The sequence below is a fragment of the Coptis chinensis genome, chromosome 8 (genome assembly GCF_015680905.1).
Source record: "Coptis chinensis isolate HL-2020 chromosome 8, ASM1568090v1, whole genome shotgun sequence".
Lineage (NCBI taxonomy): Eukaryota > Viridiplantae > Streptophyta > Magnoliopsida > Ranunculales > Ranunculaceae > Coptis > Coptis chinensis.
This window is the reverse complement of record NC_141463.1, coordinates 6,719,353-6,740,357: the sequence shown is the minus strand read 5'-3', so window position 1 is coordinate 6,740,357 and position 21,005 is coordinate 6,719,353. Positions and strand designations below refer to the sequence as shown.

Sequence of the window (21,005 nt, the reverse complement as noted above, 5' to 3'; positions counted from 1 at the left end):
AAATGTTCACAAATTCACAATTGCAATCTTTCGGCATTGTAAGTGTTAGTATATCAAATGCTATAAAAGGAATTTCTATTGTGAATCAAGGGCCTTACAAATGAATTTCGATAATAAAATAAGTGGGTAACTTGTAACGGAAATTAATCTTTACCCAACTTCACAACCAAAAAAAAAAAAAAAAGTGTGATAAGGTCATAGTTTAGGATTTTGAAATTATCAGAATTAACTGAATTATAGTTGGAATTCCGACATATTTCAACCAAAATTCAATATTATATCTTTCATTGCTATTTCTTGAAACATTAAATTATTTAATGAAATTCTGAGATTCCATCGAAATTACAAACTATGGGTATAGGGCGAGACTGTGACTCTATGAGCACACAAGTTCGATATTTTATTCTGTACTTGGTTAAGATCAATTTCATTTCTCATTCCAATCCTCAAAATTGATGTTGGTCCTCATCGATCATCTGAGTAATAATAGGAAATGAACAACTTTGTAGTCATAAATTTTCAAGTTTGTAATCTGCAGATATAATTGTTGAAACATTGGTGATATATAAAGATTTATATGTCGACTGGCTGAGCTTTAGACTTCCAAGGAAATTCATCTCAGGTTCTCAACATGGGTATGTATTCATACTCAAAATTGATAGCCGGTACGACACGAAGTACACGCGCGAAGAAGCTTCGCAGTAGCAGATAACTTAAATTTGGTGGACAAGAGCATCAGTAGATGTGAATTTCCACATGTGAATTTGCCAGTAGATTACTGCCCAGCCAATCATGTTCCTGTAACTGTAACACTCCTTCAATCTTGCAAAAGTTTGTTTTTAGAACCATAAATTTAAGGTTGATGATGTTACAGCCCCACCATTAAAATCATCCCACGATGTGGTGGCAAACATCCCATCAAACATTTCGTACTAGGTATCAACAATAAAGTATTTCCAATCACCATTTTTATTGTGGTTTTGCTGGTTGCCTTGCGGAACCAACTCTCTGATGTTCTATAATTGACTCAAGTTGCCATATGAACGACCTCACCCAAGCTAAAAGCTAAAGACCGGCTCTCCATGACTCCATCTCTGAGACGAGCCGAAGTAGCTTAGTACTTCAGTTTTAGCCGATCGAACAATGACTTCAAGTTCAACTCGTTTTGCAGACGACTTTAATCCTGAATTTATTCGAGTTTGACTCATGTTTGTTACCGATTGAGCTCCAATAAGCCAAAAAGAACAAGACAAATAGGGGGAAAAAATAATTCGAGAGAACACTTTTTTTTTATCACTCACAAGGACCGGGTAGATGAAAGGCCAAGTACACCCTTGACGCGAAATTAAAAACGGTTCGGGTAGATGAAATGTCAAGTATATTCCTGATACGAAATAATAATCGGCCCAACCAAACTGAAACGACCCGATGTATATAGTATGAACAACTGCCCATACCTATTTAGGATATGAACAATCACTGTTTATACATTAACATGAGCTATGACTACTCATTGTTCATATAAACAATCATTATTGATTGTTCATATCTATTTGGGGTATGAACAATCACTGTTAATACCTCAACATAATGTATAATCAGTAAAAACATCTATTGGAGTATGAATAATCATTGTTTATATCTCAACATGAGCTATGAACAATTATTGATTGTTCATACCTATTTGGGTATGAACACTGATTGTTCATACCTCAACATAATATATGATAAATAAGAACATTTATCAGGATTGTTCATACCTCAACATAATATATGATCAATAAGAACATTTAGTAGAGTATGAACAATATACATCAACATGAGTTATGAATAATTATTGTTCATACCTCAACATAATGCATGATCAATAAAAACATTTATTGCAGTATGAACAATCATTGTTTATACATCAACATGAGATATGAAAAATTACCTAAAATAGGTATGAATAATCAATGTTCATACCTCAACATAATGTATGATCAATAATAACACTTATTGGAATATGAACAATCACTGTTCATACATCAACTTGAGCTATATGATCAATCATTGTTCATACCTATTTGGGGTATGTCTATCAATGTTCATACTTCGACATAATGTATGATCAATAAGAACACTTATTGGAGTATGAATAATCATTGTTCATACCTATTTGGGGTATGAACAATTACTGTTCATACCTATTTGGGGTATGAACAATCACTGTTAATACATCAACATGATCGAACTATGAACAATCAATGTTCATACCTCGCTATTTGGAGTATGAACAATAATTGTTCATATATGAAGAATAATTATTGTTCATACCTATATATTTCGGGCATGAACACTTATTGAAGTATGAAAAATCATTGTTCATACCTATTTCGGGCATTAACAATAATTGTTTTTATTGTTGATACCTATTTGGGGTATGAACAATCAATGTTCATACCTAAACATAATGTATGATCAATAAAAATATTTATTGGAGTATGAACAATCATTGTTCATACCTATTTAGAGTATGAATAATAATTGTTCAAATATGAAGAATAATGATTGTTCATACCTATTTCAGGCATGAACAATAATTGTTCTTATTGTTGATACCTATTTGGGGTCAATGTTCATACCTTAACATAATGTATGATCAGTAAGAACACCTATTGGAGTATAAGCAATCATTGTTTATACCTTAACATGAGCTATGAACAATCATTGTTCATACATCAATATATTGTATAAGGCACGTTCACCTATTTGGGTATGAACAATCATTGTTCAAATATCAACATAAGGTATGAACACTCATTGTTCATAGTTCATAGCAAAATGACAGAAAAGGTAAAATCGGAAAATATTTATTTCAAATCCGAGCAATTTGTCCTTGAGGGTTATTTTCACTCGAAAATTGGTTTTCCGGATTATTTTCACCCGAAATTTGTCTTTGTGAGTGATTATAAAAAAACCCTGTCCTCTAGAGTTGCTTTGAATCGAAATTGGGCCTTGGGACCAATTTCTTGCCAAAAAGAAATCAAGCCACGAGCAAAACCCAACCATTTTTGCAACAAAAGCGAGCTCCGGCAAGCTTAAAACAAATCCCAATCACGAGCAAATCCGAGTAACTACACTAATTTACCATCCCTTTTCCCGACTTTAAACATGGAATCTTAATTGCACATCACTATGAACATATAATTACAATATAACTTTGACATATAATGCCACATATTTATGTCATTACATGCACATTATTCGTGAATATCTTCTCAACGTGTAAATCACAATATGTCAATTATCAAATGTTTTTAAGGCTATTTTTTTCGATTGGCAAGCCTATTTTAAATCAATAATTTTACATTTTTTTTCTGACATAATCAACTAATACAATGGCATAGCACTGCAATATCAATGTCGCACTATGAAAAACTACCATTGCAACACCAATGTTGCACATAAAAATATCATTATAGCATCAATGTTGTACCGAGATATATTACTTCAACATAAATGATGCACCATGTAAAATCAATGAAATTGATGGTGTATGAACCCAATTCATACCCTTTAATCTTACATGTCTCAACTCCTCAGTTTGATGTGGAAGATGAGACATAATCATCATTTGGATAGATCGGCTGAACCCTTTTGGATTACCTACGTGTAAGGGGGATCAAGCTGCCTCATAGTTCTCCCTTTTCTCTCCTCTCTATCCCTCCATTTCTTGTTTGTGGAGTTGCCTCTTTTTCTTGGCCTCCTCTCCTCTCTTCCTATACCCCATTTCTTGTGGGCTTTATACCCTTCCTTAAGTCTTCTATCTCCTAGCCCTTGATCATTCTTTTCCATCTCAAGGTCCAAAATTGCCCATTTGTTTCTCTCTACCCCTTTTGAGTTAAGTTCATGTGCTCTCATCTCATACAAGTGTTATATTTTAGGCCTTTTATACATGTGATGTCATTGGTCATAAAAATGGTTATTACAGATGGTTTGCTATGAAAAAAAGATGAAAATGGAAAGAGAAAAAATGTTTTGAGATAGAGAAAAAAAAAATTGTCTCTTATTTTCATCTAGATGGACACAAGTCAACATGCTACGTGTCACTGTGTCATTTTTTATGTGTTAGTGTAGTATAACCCATGTTAAATAGATCATTAACCAAGAAATAGGCCTGAGCCCCTCGTTCAGGTCTGGGTACATGTAAAGTTGTAAACCCCTCCCCTTCGACCCATACCTTATAACCCCTCTTTTTTAATGGCTTTGCTAAATAACCTCCCTGGTTCATCTCACATACATTGCGAGAGGCCAATTTTGGTGCGGATGCGGCTATAAAGAAGGGAGCTTCTATGATTATGGGAGAAATAATTTGGAGCACAAGCAGACCCTGTTCATCACTAGTATAGAATGTCCTCACCGGACCTACTATATATTTGGATTAGGCTGTCTATAGTCTTAAGTTTAACCTGACATGTACTCTCGATGTTACATTCTTTAATTATTATTAATAATATCCCTATTTGTGTGCAAAAAAAAAATAACCTCCCTATTTTCACAAAATAAATAAATCTATGTCTAATTTTAACTTCCCCACCCAAATTCTTTCTTGATATACCATAATAACAAGATTGAAATAGCGATTTCCTCGTTTCGCCATTGAAGATTAAAGAAGATTAGTGCAAATTTAGCTTCTCGTCGTTTTTCATTTGAAGAACTAAAACTAAACATTGAAGAAATCATTGGTCATTCGAAAGCTTCATTTTTAAATCTTCTAAGTTTATCTTTTGTAACAAGTAGTTTTAAACGTTCATTGATTATTCTATTTCCTCAACTTCTCTATTTTTTTCTACACTATTAAGTATTTTTTTTCGTTCTTTGTGCTAAAATTGGTTATTTCGATATGCGAATTTATTTTTTCATATGAAAATTTGTTTTTGCATAGTAAAATTTATATGTAAATTTATTTTGTCATATGATTTTTTTTTGCACAGTAAAATTTATATGCAAATTTATTTTTTCATAGTGAAATTTACACGTAAATTTATTTTTGTATATGAAAATTTACTTTTGCATATGAACTAAACTATGCAAATTTTGTTTTGCATAGAAATTTTAGTACGAAAATCAATTTTAAAATTTATATGCAAATTTATTTTTTCATTGTGAAATTTATTTTTGGATATGAAAATTTATTTTTGCATATGTACTATACTATGCAAATTTTGTTTTTTTGCATAAAAATTGTAGTACGAAAATCAGTTTTTGCATAACAATGTTTACTTTGAATTGTTGAATCACCAAACAAGTTTTTCATCTATAAGTCTAAAACCTTCATATTATTTTCATTTTAAACTCGATTTTTTTTAGTTTCTAAACAATCACAATATGAAAATGAAAAGCAAAGACTTTTTGGAGGTTTTGACAGCTAAGTTTGGTTTTTTGAAAAAAAAAAAACAATTATTAGATCTTAGATTATTTTTTAGCTTTTAATGTCACCATTGGTTTTTTTTTTCATTGTTATAACACGATGATTTTTATTTATTTATTTTTTCCTGAAGTATGGTTCTTATTTTTTGAAGAAGGGAGGGGAATGGAAGACGAAGGAAGAGATGTCTTACATTGGAGCACAGGTGCCGACTAACAAAGTCGGTAAAACCTTTGGATGATGGTACCAGAAGTCTGGGTGTTGAACCCCGCCAGCATCAAAGAGTTACTGATATAATTTAAATCAGACTTGCAATAAAAAAAAAAAAAAGGTTTTATATGGGGGTATTTTCGTTTGATTTCATTTTGGTTTTATGTTTAAAAAAAAAAGAAAGTTAAATGTACTTGCTCACGGGGGTGTTTCACTTAACAATCTGAGTGCAGAAATTCATCCCAAATCCTGGTCTCCTTGACTCAAAGTAAAAATCTCCCTTCTTCCTGAGTCAAGGAGACTGCTTGATGGTAGAGCATTCCCGGCCAATGCAAAAGTCATTGAGAACTGATGGTAGAGATTTTTCCTTTGAGTCATGGAGACTGCTTGATGGTAGAGCATTCCCGGCCAATGCAAAAGTCATTGAGAACTGATGATAGAGCGTTCCCAATACAAGCCTCTAGGACTGTGTCACTTAGGAGACCAAAATTCATTGAAAAACAAAAAAAACCTAGGAGACGAACATAGGCAGCTAACACAGTGACAACGTAGGTAGCTAACTAGCTTTAGTAACCCTTATGGTTTAAATGGACCACGTGATTAATTTCTGTTTTTCCTAATTCTTGTTCATCTCATTTTCCAGAAATCTTCATTCATGATTTCATGAACCATATATTTGTTTTGTTCCAACTCTCAAATCACGTACACCTCACAAGACCACCTTTTATTTCGTTTATTAGTTTTGTCTCACCAATTCACCAAACACGCTTCGCATCGAATAATCGATTATCCGCTGCTTGTGCGAATTGCCCCAAAATGATAAAATTTACAAAAACATTAAAACTAAAATTAACTTATAAAATATATTTAAAATGACCCATATTCACATAGCAGCCGGCACACGTTAGCATGAAGCAGTAATTAGTTAGCATGAAGCCGTGATTAAAACCAGTAATAAAATATACAAGAAACGTTAATGCATAAAACAATAAAACATTTCATTTAACCCGAATTCGGATCCGACTCCGGATCCAAGTTTAAATCCAAACCCCCGTTTTCTTCCACACGTTCTTCCTTTTTTCCCTTATTCTTCATCACCCCATTGCATTCCTCCAATTCCCTAACCACAAAATCCGGTTTCCAACTCGCACTTTTCTCTGTTAATTTACCCTTACCCTTATCATTTTCTTTCTTAAAGTACCTAACAGCAGAATGAAACCTTCTAATTATCGCAAAGAACTCTTCCACCTCAGCTTCAGTTGCTGTCGATGAAGACGTTGATGTCGTTGTTTCTTGACCCCCGTTATCTCCACGCTTCTTTGTTTTCCTTTCATTGATTTCTCCTTCGCGTTTTCTCTTTTCAGACTCAGTAGAATCCATTTTTCTATAAAGAGTGTGGAAACAGAGTGCTTGTCAATTTGATGCTTGTGCCATTTTAATAGGAGGTGTTATCGAGATGCGTGTGAATTAGATATTTGTGGGTGAGCAAGTCGATTTAATCTGACGTTAGGTGAGCTCGGTGCGTGACGTCACTGCACAGATGACGTACGGACTGTGACGCGAACAGGAGTTATGCTGATCATTCTTGGAAAGTGGATTCAAGACTTGGGTGGCAGTTGGCAAGTCAACATAATTTAATCACTTCGTCGACAGCTAAAAGTTTTCAAGTAATTGGGTTGAACACCCATTTATGAAAGTTTAGTGTGATAAATATTCCTCTTCCACATGCTTATGTTTACTCTGTATTCGGAGCATCCAAAAAAGTGTACAACTTCAATGCTGTTGTGGGGATCATTGTAGATTTTACCCAAAAGGGCGTTGTGCAACCCTTCAAATATTATTCATAGAATCATGGGTCTTTTGCATTTTGGTCCCCCTATTAATAGTGATATTAGAATTTGATCCACAATTAATCATTTATTACAGTTTGGTCCCAAATTGACAGTACTTTGTCATTACAGTTAGCTGATTGTGAATGTAGTAAACGGTTGAAAGTGGGCACATGGTAGCATTTTTGAAAATGGCAATTTTACCCTGCACATGGTAGCCACGTGAATTCTTATATTTGTTTACATCATCATATATCATCAAAGTTAGCTTGGACAAATCACAAAATACATCCAAGGATCCCAATCCACTAGCCGTTGGTACTAGTCTCCTGCATCACAAAACTAAGATGGGTGAAAGTTCAGTTGCAGTCTTCTCTCCACCAAAGGTAAGTTTTGAAACCTTTCTCGAAGGATTTAAATTTCATTAATGGTGGATTTGAAGGACCAAACACTAAAATAGGCATATATAGGCAGTGCCAAAGCCTAATTAGACTAAACATTATACTGACTATTCACTAATATATATACTTTATTGCAGATTTGTCAGTTTTGTAAAGAAGAAAGGGCATTATGCTTCAACATGCTCTTACATAGGTCTTTACTGCCCTAAAGCATACTGTTGTGGCTTTATGCGTGTGGTTATAGAGTACAATGAGACTATAACCCTAAAGAAAAAGTTTCTTAGGTGCTCAAGGAATGGTTGTGGTGCTGTGCAGGGGATTTACTCAAACAAAGAGTCTGTCAACTATGTAAGGAAGAATCTCCTATCTGCAGGGGCTGTCTCCTATGTGGACAATGTCATCTACCTACTAGTGCAGATAGTGTGACTGATTGTGATTGTGTGAGAATACTGTAAGAGAGTGTGAAAGACAGAGAGGATGTAATCAGTACTCTATATGAATATACATAAATCTTCATTCATTCATTCATAACAAAATAGACATAACAGTCATAACAAAACTTTAAAAAACATGTTTAGTCTTCATTTATTCATTCAAACAGAGCCACAGATGCTTAAGCTAGTTTGTAAACAACTAACAAAACAAAATATCACCAAAATGCCAGAAATGTACAAGTACATCATCATACATAGTACATAACCAAACCATTACCAAGTATCTCAAAACAAGCAAAATAGACATAACATAATACATCAGTGTCTAAACACACACACCAACACAACCATACCTACTGTGGCTGAGATTGAGTCAAACACTCACTGAGAACAGGTGTAGGATTTGAGGGTCCTAGTGTTGAGGGTGTTTCTGGCTCTTCTTCATCAATCCCAATTCACTAGCCTACTCCTAGTGTTGGCTATGGGTTTTCCTTTGCCTCCTCTCTTCATCAATCCCAATTGAACCACCTCTACCACCACCTCTAAAGATCTCATTGTGCACATTCTCGTTGCACCTTGAGTTTCATTTGGTGGTTGGTCCACATTGACATTCGCCTTCCTACCTCTTGAACCACCCTCTACCGGTGAACCACCTCTAAAGATCTCATTGTGCACATTCTGTTGCACATTATTAACTTGAGTTTCATTTGGTGGTTGGTCCACATTGACATTCTGACTTCCACCTCTCCTACCACCCCTCCTACCACCTCTACCGCCTCTTCTGCCACCTCTAGTTGCTCTAGGTATATCATCAACATTGTGAACGAACTTGAGTGTCTTCTTGTTGTTGCTGCACATCACCAATAGGCTCCACATTTTCACTTTCAGCCTCCACCCCACCTTTAATTTCATTACAGTCATTTGTATTTTTTGTTTCTTTTCATTTTACCCACTCTTACTATGAGGACATATCCTACTATTATGCCCTGGCTCCTTATATTTTCGGCATTTTCTCTTGCTAGTTGCTCTCTCTTCATCATCACCTCTTATCCTTTGTTTTCCAGGTCTTCCAGCCTTCCTTTCAATGCTTGGAGGTAGGACCTCATCACCATGCATAACCTATAAGTATAGTGACTATAAGTATAAAACTATATTTTATAATAAATTACAAGTAGAATTAATTATAGATGAGATTCTACCTTGCCCTATTCATCTACATTGTCGTCAAAGGGAAATATCCAACCAGCATAAGTTGCCCTAAATGCATTGACATGGTAATATGGGCTGCAATACCTGTATATCCTAAAAGTCATTAGTATACAACTTTATTATAACTAAAATTGACAAATACAAATTTGAAATGACACTAACCTTGTCCAACTTTCTTTGGAGGGTCTAAATTGCTTGATAACAGATATAACATGAACACAAGGTACCCCAGTCATTTGCCAAACAATGCGGGTACATGTTTTGTCAACCAAGTCAATTATAAACTTCTTATCACTCTTAATGTTAATGGAACAATATGCAGTATCTAACACACCATGGGTCTTGAACCTAAGGGACTTCCTCTTTAGCTTTTTAATGACAATAACAATAGCTGGAATCAAATCATTATCATCCATCTCCATAGAAAGTAGCCTTCTATTATGCAATAACCCCATCACTGCTAAACTGTACTTGTCCACAAAATTAATGAGGGGTTTATCCATAATCTTTAGAATCCATGCATTAAAGGACTCACTAAAGTTGTTGGTTATAACATCACATTTTGGTGTGAGGTCAAACTGTGATCTAGCCCAAGTATTCTTGGCTTCTCTTTCTAACCACACATTTGCATCAATTTCATCCTCTTCCAACTGATCCATAAACATTTCATGCTCCACTAGTTTATATGACTTTGCTGCACCCCAACTCAAACTTTCCAAATAGTCACCCTTAAAAGTTTGCTTGAAATTATTATACATATACCTAAAACAATACCTAAACCAAGCATTCAAAGTACGTACAATACACAAAAATTAATACTTGTAATGTAATTTAGTAGTTTAAGAGCAATTTAAAACATATAAACACATATGATATACCTGTGATTAGACTCAGGAAAGTTGACATAGACAACATCTATTAGTCCTTTCTGCCTGCCTGAGATAAATGTCAGCTTCTCTGCATGCTTGTTAATATGTGGTCTCAGATTGAGTAAAAGCTTATTCCATGTGAACTTATCTTCACCCTTGCATATGTAGATAGAAAGGGGAAAGAGCCCATTCATTGCATCTAGACCAATTGTAGTCAACACACAACCTCCATACTTGCCTTTGAGAAATGTATCATCTAGACCAATGATAGGTTTGCATCCATTAACAAAGCCATCCAATGATGCCTTATATGCCAGAAAAAATCTAACAAACTCACCTGTTTCCCCATGTCTATACCACTTTGCAATTGATCCTTCATTCCTATGCAGTATTTGTGTTTTCAGTACAGATATCTTAGTGTAACTCTCTTCATAGTTTCCATTAATCCTCTCCAACATTCTAGACCTTGATCTCCAAGCAGTCCAATATGAAATAGCAACCCTAAACTCATATAGCACCTGTGCCATGAGGTCCTTTGATGACAAATTTGGATGAGCTCTCATATATTCCTCTAACTTATCAACTACCCAAGGGGTCTTGGCTTGATCATACTTGTTTGTCTCATCAGCCTCACAAGTGTGAGTAGGTACAAATGTTCTTAACTTGAAAGTATATATGCTTATCAGACAAACTACAAAACACCCTCCACTTGCACTCAAAATTATTACATCTTAACTTTAATCTTTGTTTGTCATTTTAGATCTAGTGGTAAGTGAACTTTTGATCAATTGCCAAATCCTTCATGAATTGTCTACATTCCTTATGTGTCTTCCACTCCATCCCAATAACCAATTGCATACCAACCACTGTATTCTTTGGGCCATAATTTCTCTCATTGTCTTTAGCTTCATATTGGTTCTTAACCATTTTAACAAAAGACCTAACTTCATCATCACCATCATCATCTTCAGAATGAACCAACTTAGGTACCACATCATTACCACTGTCACTTTCATCATCATTAGGGATAAATTCTTTATCTTTAGTGTCAAATGAAGCAACACTTATATAACCATTTTGGATGAGCACATGAGGGCCAAATGTATGCCTAACTTCCAACACCCTATCAACTTCATCATTTTCACTAACTCCAACATCAAATTCCTCAACCTCATTGTCAAATAAATCTTTAAAAGCCATACCACAATCAACAATCTCTTCACCCTGAGTACTCACATGATCCACATCAACATGCCCTTCAACCCCAACTTCACTACTAGGTTGAGCCCTAACCTTGGTGGCTGGAGTGCAAAATTTCAGTTTTTTGGCTACTTTGATAGTAGGTGGTGAGGAATCTAAATTAATGATAGGGTTGAGTCTAAAAGATTTTTTCAGCTCAAAATTATTTTTTGGTGGTGTTGGACTAGTGTGAATGGTAATTGATTTCCTAACTTCAGTGTGAGTAGTAATTGATTTTGGAGTTGTTGGAATGGAAACAAACCTAGGTGATCTCCTTAAATCATGGACAATGGTTGCTGATTTTAAAGTTGATAGGAAAGGGGAAGAAGGTAAAGTGGGCTTTCTAGATGGGATTTTATGTGGCTCATTAGTTAATGGATTTAAATGCACATGGACTGGGCTTGGCCTGGTGATGTCAACAGTAACCATAGACACAAATAAGTGGTGCTTCATATCCCTCTCAGCTCTAATAAGATCCCACATTGACAATATTTCACCATCAGACTTGAATGAACACAAATCCTCCCTATTAATGTATTTCACACATGGCATAGGTGCATCCCCAATATGTATCTTGATCTCCTTAAGAATATCTAAGTAACACATCTTATCACCATCTATAACTAATGCACTTTGTGCGCCACCTCTAAAGTCAGAAAACTTTATCTTCCCAGGAAGCATCTTGACCCAAAGCCCATTATAGTGCAAAATAAACTCCCTCCCACCCATCAGAGGAGCCATGTAACTGATAGATACATATACATATATAAAAAATAACAAATTAAACATGGGTACCAACATGTAGTCAAGCATTCATTTTATTAAACACATGATAAACTTGATTGAATAACAAACATAAACATAGACTTCATTGAACATGAAATAACATAACATGAAACATTCATTTGATTACAAGTCATTTGATTGAACATAAAACAAACATAAACATAGACAATAACATCAAACTGCAAATCATCCCACAAACAAGGGCCACATAGCAGGGCCGGCCCTAAACTTTGAGGGCCCCAAGGCGAGTTTCTTAAAATGGGCCTATATTTTTGAGAAAAAACAAGTCTTTTATACAAGGGGGCCGTGGGCCAACATTTGAGTAGACTGGACTGCACATAATTTGACTAGACTGAACAACCTTTACATGTGGCCTAATGGGTATAAGATTATACTTGGGGGCCCAAATTTTGACCAACAAGTTGGGTGCCCTAGGAGGCTGCCTAGTTAGCCTACCCTCAGAGCCGGCCCTGCCACATAGCACAATCATTTCTTCCTCTTATTCTTGAGTGAAAGCTGAAAAGCTTCATACTCTTAAGGACACATTAAAGCCTGCACTACCTCCACAGGTTGGTTTGATCTTTCTTTTGCCTTAACCTTACCCTTACCTTTACCCTTACCCTTAGCTTCAGGACTATCAGGTGCACTGCAACACAACCTCATATAGTCAAACCAACACTGCTTCATTAACTCCTCTTCTTCATCTTCTTCTGGAAATAAACATGGTAGGATAGTCCTACATCAACCCTTTGTGCTTGTACTTTGTCTTTCCATTCAAACAAATAAGCACGGAGTTCTTCAAGAGAAACATCATCCCCATTTTCATCAACAGAAGCTCTAGCAGCCATAACCTCATCCTTAGAGCAATTGTTATACCCAAACCTTATTGCACACATTAAATGTCTTGGATAATCCTTACCTCTCCTATGATGTGGAGATTCTCCAGCATTCCTAATCTTACCCTTACCCTTAGCATTACTCTTCCCCATCTGTGTGAGACAAGTAATTTTCAACATTGAACAAAAATTAGAGAACAATAGTTAGGGTACACATGCATGGTTGGGTCAAGACAATTCAATACAAACTTAATACAAACAAAAGTTCAGTTGAACATTTATTTCATGGGTATTTCATTAAAACAAAAAATCCCTAATTTTTAATTAAAAATTAGGGTTTGACCACAATTTTTAATTAAAATTTAGGGTTTGGTCCAATATTTGAATTTCAAATTTGAAAGTACATGCAAAAAATGAATAAAGTACAAACATTAAAAAAATAGTAAGGAATCAAGCATGGCAGAAAGGGAAACGATGAAACATACCAGCTGTTTCGGCAGTAAACTGCTTCAACACAACGAGAGCAATGGTAAAGAACGCACTAAGAAACAGAGGAATTTGATGTTGGGGGAGATGAAACTGAACCAAATAATGGCTGCCTACGTACCCAAGATCTATTATCTAGGGATCAAATTTCTACGTAGTTCCTTTATGAAAAATAGTTTGGTATTTATATAAGTAGAGTAGAGAGTCCTTGTAGCTAAAGTAATTGTGATAGACTATAACTCTCAACTTATAGTTATCTCTTTGATAAGAAATGAATCTGGACATAAATCAATGTACATTAATGGCAAGCCATGTGGCTAAGGTTCAGCCTTAGACACATGAGTTAATGGGCCTGTATATTGATCCATAGTATTACAAATTGGGCTTTAGCCCTGTCGATTAAATGAATAAAATCCCCTACTAATGGACGTTTGCCACGTAGGTAGGGGTCGAAACACCACCCCCTCTTTATCATGCGAACAAAGTTCACATGGCAAAGAAAAGAAGAAAAACTCAAGGAAAACTTGGAATAAGAAAAAAATAAGCGGAATGAATAACAAAGTGTCGTGTGAAAGGAAATGATAGGAAAATTGATTGTCGAAAAAAATCGTGAATTATCGGGAACGAAAAAAATGTCAAACTAATATATACGGAACGTAATTAAATAAAAGATGGCCGAAAAATGCACAGAAATACAACAGAAATAAAATTGCAAAATAAATTGATTGCCGAAAACTGTATCGAACGCATTATGTAACAATACGAAAGTTGATTACGACGACGCGTGCCAGCGGATTAGCGATACTAGGAATAGACCGTTGAAATTAAACGTAAGGGTAGTTTAGTAATAATAGTAATAAAAGGAATTTAACTATGAATTGGATTCAAAGGTTTTAGATTAGATAAGAATTCGGATTAGATAAGAGTTTAGATTAAATAAGAATCCAACCAGCAATGTAAAACTAGATCAAAGAAATACTATATAAGTGACAAAACAGTAGACGAAAAAAAACTAAGTAGAGAAAGATATACAAGGGTGAGGAAATCAAGTTTCGAATCGGCAGTTTATGCATAGAAAACAAAAAGGAAAAGGTTAGTAGAACAATCTGATCGATTGATATTGCAACAATTGTACTCTTTTCTATCTGTTAACACTTTTTGGGATATACCTCTTATGCTGCGGAAGATGAGTGGGATTAATATTTGAATGTACTTCACAAACCTTTACCTGCTGCTGCTTTCCGTATTAATTCCAGTGGCCACTTTTTTGAGGATATTCGGTCTTAGCTAGAGAATGACTTTATGAAAAATCTCGCAATGGAGGTTAATATATATATATATTGATATGCAAATATTTTACTAAATTGCCTTTACCATGTTATAATTTTTTGTGAAGGTTACTGATGACGGTGAGGTGGATGCTATTAGGCCTTTACCTTGGCATTCAAATTATTCTCGCATGCAGCTAAGGAAAAACCAGACCATTGCAAAGTTCCAAAAACTTTTAAATCAAGCGAATGAAATTGGGAACATAACGAGACAAGAGGCTGTTAGCATGGTGATAATAATGATTAAATAAAGTGTAGATTTTTAACTCTATATTTTGAAAATTAAGAGTGTCTCTATGTTTCCTTCTGATTTTCTTTTATTTAATCTCGTCTTCTTTGTCTTGTCTTTCTGGAGTCAAGGTGTTGAGGGAGAGGCCGCTAGGCTAGCTGAAGAGGAGAAGCGTGGAAAGAAAGAGGAAGACAATTTCAGCTGGCCGCAGATGAAGATGAAGAAGGTAAAGGAGAAAGAGAAGAAGCTCTTGCATAAGGAGCGAAGCCGTTTGCGAACACTCTCAGCGCCTCTTGTAGTAAAACACCTACTTAATCTAACATAAGATGATGTCGAGAGTTTGTGTATGTCTCTTGACATGGATCGGTTTGAAGAGTCTGTGTGATGAGGTTGAGCGCAAAGAAGGGACAGGAAGGGCCGAACTTCTCAAGCATGCTTTCGGAGGCAATATTGACTCCAATGGGAACACGACAGAAGAAAATAGCCACACGAGTAAAGCCCGATTAATGGCTGGCGATGCTAATGGAAGTGGCCCTAGTTTTTGAGACCAAGCCCGGAAAATCCATTTTCCAGTGATGAGAAGAAAGATAAACTTTGGAAAGAAATCGAGATGTTGAGAAAAGGCATGCTGGAGTATACTGAACCTGTGGCGAGGAATTGTTTGGGTTTGCTTGGTTTTAGTTAATATAATTGTTGACTTGTTGACTTTGGTAGGAAGAACTGAGCTGACGAAAAGTTTTTATTTATTTATTATTATTATTATTATTTTTTGTGCCGCAGGTAGAAACGACTGTATTAGACAGGTGAAAGATAATCGAGAATAGACTGCGAAGAAAAGATTTGCTTCGCAAGATCTCAATGTCTTGGAAAAAATAAAGAAGATAAAGATAATTTTCAATTCGCTCAGAAATTTGACGTAATGCAAATTTTCGCCGCATGGAGAAACGACGGTTTTACGAGTAAAATATATTCACAAAGAGTTGACGGAGAAAAGTTTCGTGCAGAAAGGTGTCAAGTAATGTCGTAGAAGAATTAAAGAAGCTGACAGAAGTTTCGTTGAGAAAGATTGGCTCAATGCCTTAGAAAAAATAATGAAGCTGTCGGAAAGTTGAACTCGGAAAGTTGTGCTCAGAAAGATTGGCTTTATGCCTTAGAAAAAAAGAATGAAGTTGACGGAAAGTTTTACTCGGAAAGTGTCGCTCGGAAAATTTTGCTCAGAAAGACTGGCTCAATGAAGCTGCCGGAAAGATTCACTCAGAAAGATCGTCTCGTTGCCTTAGACAAAATAATGAAACTGTCGAAAATTGTTTGCTCAAAAAGTTTTGCTCAGAAAGATCGGCATGAAGCTGTTGAAATTTGTTGCTCGGAAAATTTCTCGTAGAAAGATTAGAACAATACCTTAGAAAAAATAAAGAAGCTGACGAAAATTTTCCGTAGAAAGATCGGCACAATGCCTTAGAAAAAAGAATGACTGCGGAAAATAGTTAACTGAAAGCGCTAAGCGAAGCGAATGCAGATTTCGAAGAAGAAAATGAAGATTTAATCGAACAACCGTAAGACAATTGATAGAGACAATTGATTAGGTAATTGTGTGAATGTAATACCACATAGCTAAAACTTCTTTTGATGAAAAATAAAAATAAAGATGGGTTTGTTATTGAATATTGTTGTTGTGTCAGATAACATACCTGCGGAAAACTGACAATGTTGTAAATTTATACAGTTGAAATGAAATAGAACGAGACGCCCCCACGTAGAGAAAAACGCCCCTAATGCATACTTAACTTTGCAAAATTAGTCTAAGCGAGCATAAAAGCGTTCAAACTTAGGCTGGCAAAGCTAAACGTGGTAACCTCGTCAGATTTTGTCGGAACGATAGTAACGAACTAAGCGAGCGTAAAAGCGTTCAAACTTAGACTGGCGAAGTTAAAAGTAGTAACTTCGTCAGATTTTGTCGTAGCGATAGTAATAAGCGAGCATAAAAGCATTCAAACTTAAACTGACGAAGCTAAATGTGGTAACTTCGTCAGATTTTTTTCGTAATGAGAATAACGAACTAAGTGAGCGTAAAAACGTTCAAACTTAGACTGACGAAAAGATGACTGCAAAAGTGATGTGTCTTGACCTTTCGCTTCTAACGGCGGTGGAGAGATAAACCAATGAATCGGCATGACGTAAGTCATTTCGGGGTCTTTGAGTGATAGAGATGCTATCAAATTGTCGAGCAAGACTATGTATAAAACTAAGATAAGCCGCCATACGCTCATCTCTTGCTTCAAAAGACCCACCAAACTAATTGGCAACAAGGCGGGAATCCGTGTATAACTGGAGCTTTCACGCCCCCAGTGTCAAAGTTGTTCTCAAGGCACAAATGGCAGCCTCATACTCGGATTCGTTATTTGAAGCGGCGAAGCCAAGTCGCATAGATTTCCCAATCTTTTCTCCGCCGGTTTATCAAAAAATGCATCCAATTCCAGACCCAGATTTACTATGGGAGCCATTTGAGTAAACAATCCATAGGTCAATGGGATTTGGAATTGCGTTTTCATGTTGGTCTTCGTCGCCCCCAGTTATTGGCGGCAGAATGTCTTCCATAGATTCTTCCTGGCGCAAGAAATCGTCAATAGGAGAATCATCAATCATCAATCAATTATCAAAGAAGCCGAATCATGTCCTTTTTCAGTAGTACGACTTTCAAAGACAATGCTATATGCACTAAGATAACTTTCCCATTTGGCTAATCTACTTGATGTGCATTACGAAAGATCTTGCGTAAGAGATTTTCAGTATAATTATGACCAACCTCCCCTGGAAGTATGGTTTCAATCGGCGAGCGACATGAACCAATGCCATTACCTCTTACAAGAGTTAGAGATTTTACGCCCCCGGTCGAGCCTAAGTGGAAGATGACACCTGCCATTACCTCTTACAAGAGTTAGAGATTTTAAGCGGTACACACGTTCAGGTCCGACTGGAGATTGTCTTTTTCTTGTGGTCGGTAGTTTGTCTGGGATTGTGGTCTTCCCTCTAGTTGCTTCTGTGACACCTTCTTTCTCTGCTTAGTCGGAACCTGTCTGGGATGCAGTTTTTCTCAAATCTGCGAAGTCGACCGTCCCTGTCAGGTCGGTCCAGTCTAGGATGAAGGTTCCCCTTATACTTTCTTCCGTGACACCTTCTTTCCCTGTCTGGTCGGACCTGTCTAGGATGGCGATTTTCCTCAAATCTGCGAGGTTGGCCTTCCCTGTCAGGTCGGTCCAGTCTAGGATGAAGGTTTTCTTTATACTTTCTTCCGTGACGCCTTCTTTCCCTGCCTGGTCGGACCTGTCTAGGATGGCGATTTTCCTCAAATCTGCGAGGTCGGCCTTCCCTGTCAGGTCGGTCCAGTCTGGGATAAAGGTTTTCCTTATACTTTCTTCCATGACGCCTTCTTTCGGAGGCGTTTGTACCGCCGTTTGCGGTAGCGGTGCTGCTGCCTTCCGGAACCTAGTAACAAAATTACGTAACTTTTCGTCACGTTGTTGCTTGATGTTCAAAAGTGAGTCGACATCCTTTGGCGTCTTGCAATTGTGGCGGAAATGATTAACAAACTGATTTTAATTTCTAGTTCATTATATTGGTGAATTGATCTTGAAGGCAACTCACTAAACCAACATAATACTTCTCCCTTTAGAGTTGATGGAAAGAGCTTACATATGAGCGGATCATCTCCACCCCATAACACCAACTTATTTTTGAACGATATAACATGCAAGCCAGGATCTCCTTCCGACTCATCATAAAGTTCAAAATTGGGTTGTTTAAAGTTGGGATGGTGGTAAGCTTCCTGAATGTCGAGCGAAAACTTATCAAGTACGCCATCATTGACTGTCAAGTTTTTCATTCTTACATCCCTTGACTCTCTATCGTTAAGTTCTTTTGCAATCAACTCTTTCAAAATTTGTTGTTACGTTAGAGTTAAAGTATTGGCTCGAACAACCTGGATGCCCCGTCGTGCCCATGTGGAGAAGGATACCTTCCATTATCTCTTATTGGAGTTAGAGATCTTTGGCGATACTGCCGCGATTAGCTCGACCGGGATGATTCTTTGTCTATATCCTCAGAACCGACTGTCTAGGCCGGTAGTCACCCTTGGCCGAGTGGTCGGTATAATTATACCACTTCTCCATATTTTGTTGCTCTTGTCTAGGATGCCCGCCTTCTAAGTCATGTCGGACATATCTCGGATGGCGGTCTTCCCTGAAATTGCTTCTCAGAGGTAAATCTTTCCTTTGAGATCGGACATGTCTAGAGTAGTAGTTATCCCTGCCAATCCGATTCTCTCCATAAGTACGGGTAATAGGGTCATTACTCTTAGAGCGTGCACTGGTTGATTGTGTTTGAGAAATAACACGTTGCTGAGGACGATGAAGTGGTTCTTCAAGACGGTCCCATACATTGGAATGGCCTGCGTCCCTCCGTGGTCGCCTTGATGTTGTTGAATTTGCAGCATCGTCCACTGGCTTTTGCCTCTTTGCCAGCTTTCTTCTCAAGTTCCTATTTAAATTTTTGACTCGTCGTAACTCACACTCAACCGTATTAGGGGTGAATTGGCTGTTACTATCACCTTTTCCGTTAGTTGGTGTGAGAGTAATGTCCATGTCCATATCCATGTCAACTGAAGGATTGACATGGACAGACGGCGGACCGCATGGAGGATTACTGACTTGTCGGTTTTCTTGTTGCAAGACTGTTAGGGTTGGTGCCGGCGGTTGTATTGCCTTTTGCGGTGGCAATGGTGGAGGCGGTGGCGGTTACATTGCTACAGTTGGATGTTGCGAATTGATCCTACCACTAGGAGCAACTTGATTGTTCAACGGTTCTTGCATTGGCCAATTTGACTTTCGAGGGTTGCGAGTATTATTAGCAGGAGGAATATGTCGACTATTTGGTATGCTTCTTGTGCTTACCATCTTGATTGTTTCACGTGATAATGAATTCTAAAATCCCCACAGATGGCGCCAATTATGTTTTGGCAGTAAACTGCTTCAACACAACGAGAGCAATGGTAAAGAACGCACTAAGAAACAGAGGAATTTGATGTTGGGGAAGATGAAACTGAACCAAATAATGGCTGCCTACGTACCCAAGATCTATTCTCTAGGGATCAAGTTTCCATGTAGTTCCTTTATGAAAAATAGTTTGGTATTTATATAAGTAGAGTAGAGAGTCCTTGTAGCTAAAGTAATTGTGATAGACTATAACTCTCAACTGATAGTTATCTCTTTGATAAGAAATGAATCTGGACATAAATCAATGTACATTAGTGGCAACCCATGTGGCTAAGGTTCAGCCTTAGACACATGAGTTAATGGGCCTGTACATTAATCCATGGTATTACAAATTGGGCTTTAGCCCTGTCGATTAAATGAATAAAATAGAGACCCCTACTAATGGACATTTGCCACATAGGTGGGGGTTGAAACACCAGCAAAGCAACTCCTTTTCGTATTCAAATAGACGATCTTCAACTACTTCAGTACTTTGTTTTTCAAACTATTGTCTTTCACTTCAAGTCTACTCCACCTCCACCTTCTCACTCTCTAAACCATTTTACTGAACTGATGCAAGATGATGATGTTTTAAGTTTACTTCTCCAACTTTTTAACTTAAAACCCTAGATTATCAACCCTAATTCTTTGAAGATGAGTGAGAGAGAGAGACAAAGAGTGACGGTTTCTATCTGAAGTGAGGTGAGAGAGT

General features: G+C 36.8%; 1 protein-coding gene across 1 annotated transcript; it reads right to left on the bottom strand.

The window, feature by feature from the left end:
• Positions 1-8,728: 8,728 nt before the first annotated feature.
• On the bottom strand, positions 8,729-10,925 carry LOC147479589 (uncharacterized). Its single transcript, XM_086578452.1, has 5 exons — positions 10,372-10,925; positions 9,656-10,267; positions 9,502-9,577; positions 9,234-9,403; positions 8,729-9,134 (listed from the first exon to the last, which is right to left on the bottom strand). The coding sequence occupies exons 1-5, from the start codon at positions 10,923-10,925 to the stop codon at positions 8,729-8,731; spliced, it is 1,818 nt and encodes a 605-aa protein (XP_086434578.1).
• Positions 10,926-21,005: the final 10,080 nt, after the last annotated feature.

Coding starts and splice junctions, on each gene's coding strand:
- LOC147479589 (XM_086578452.1), bottom strand. CDS start 10,925: ATGAGAGCTCATCCAAATTTGTCATCAAAGGACCTCATGGCACAGGTG. Junction 10,268..10,371: donor TTTCCTGAGTCTAATCACAG/GTATATCATATG, acceptor TGCTTGGTTTAG/GTATTGTTTTAGGTATATGT. Junction 9,578..9,655: donor TCCAAAGAAAGTTGGACAAG/GTTAGTGTCATT, acceptor TAGGATATACAG/GTATTGCAGCCCATATTACC.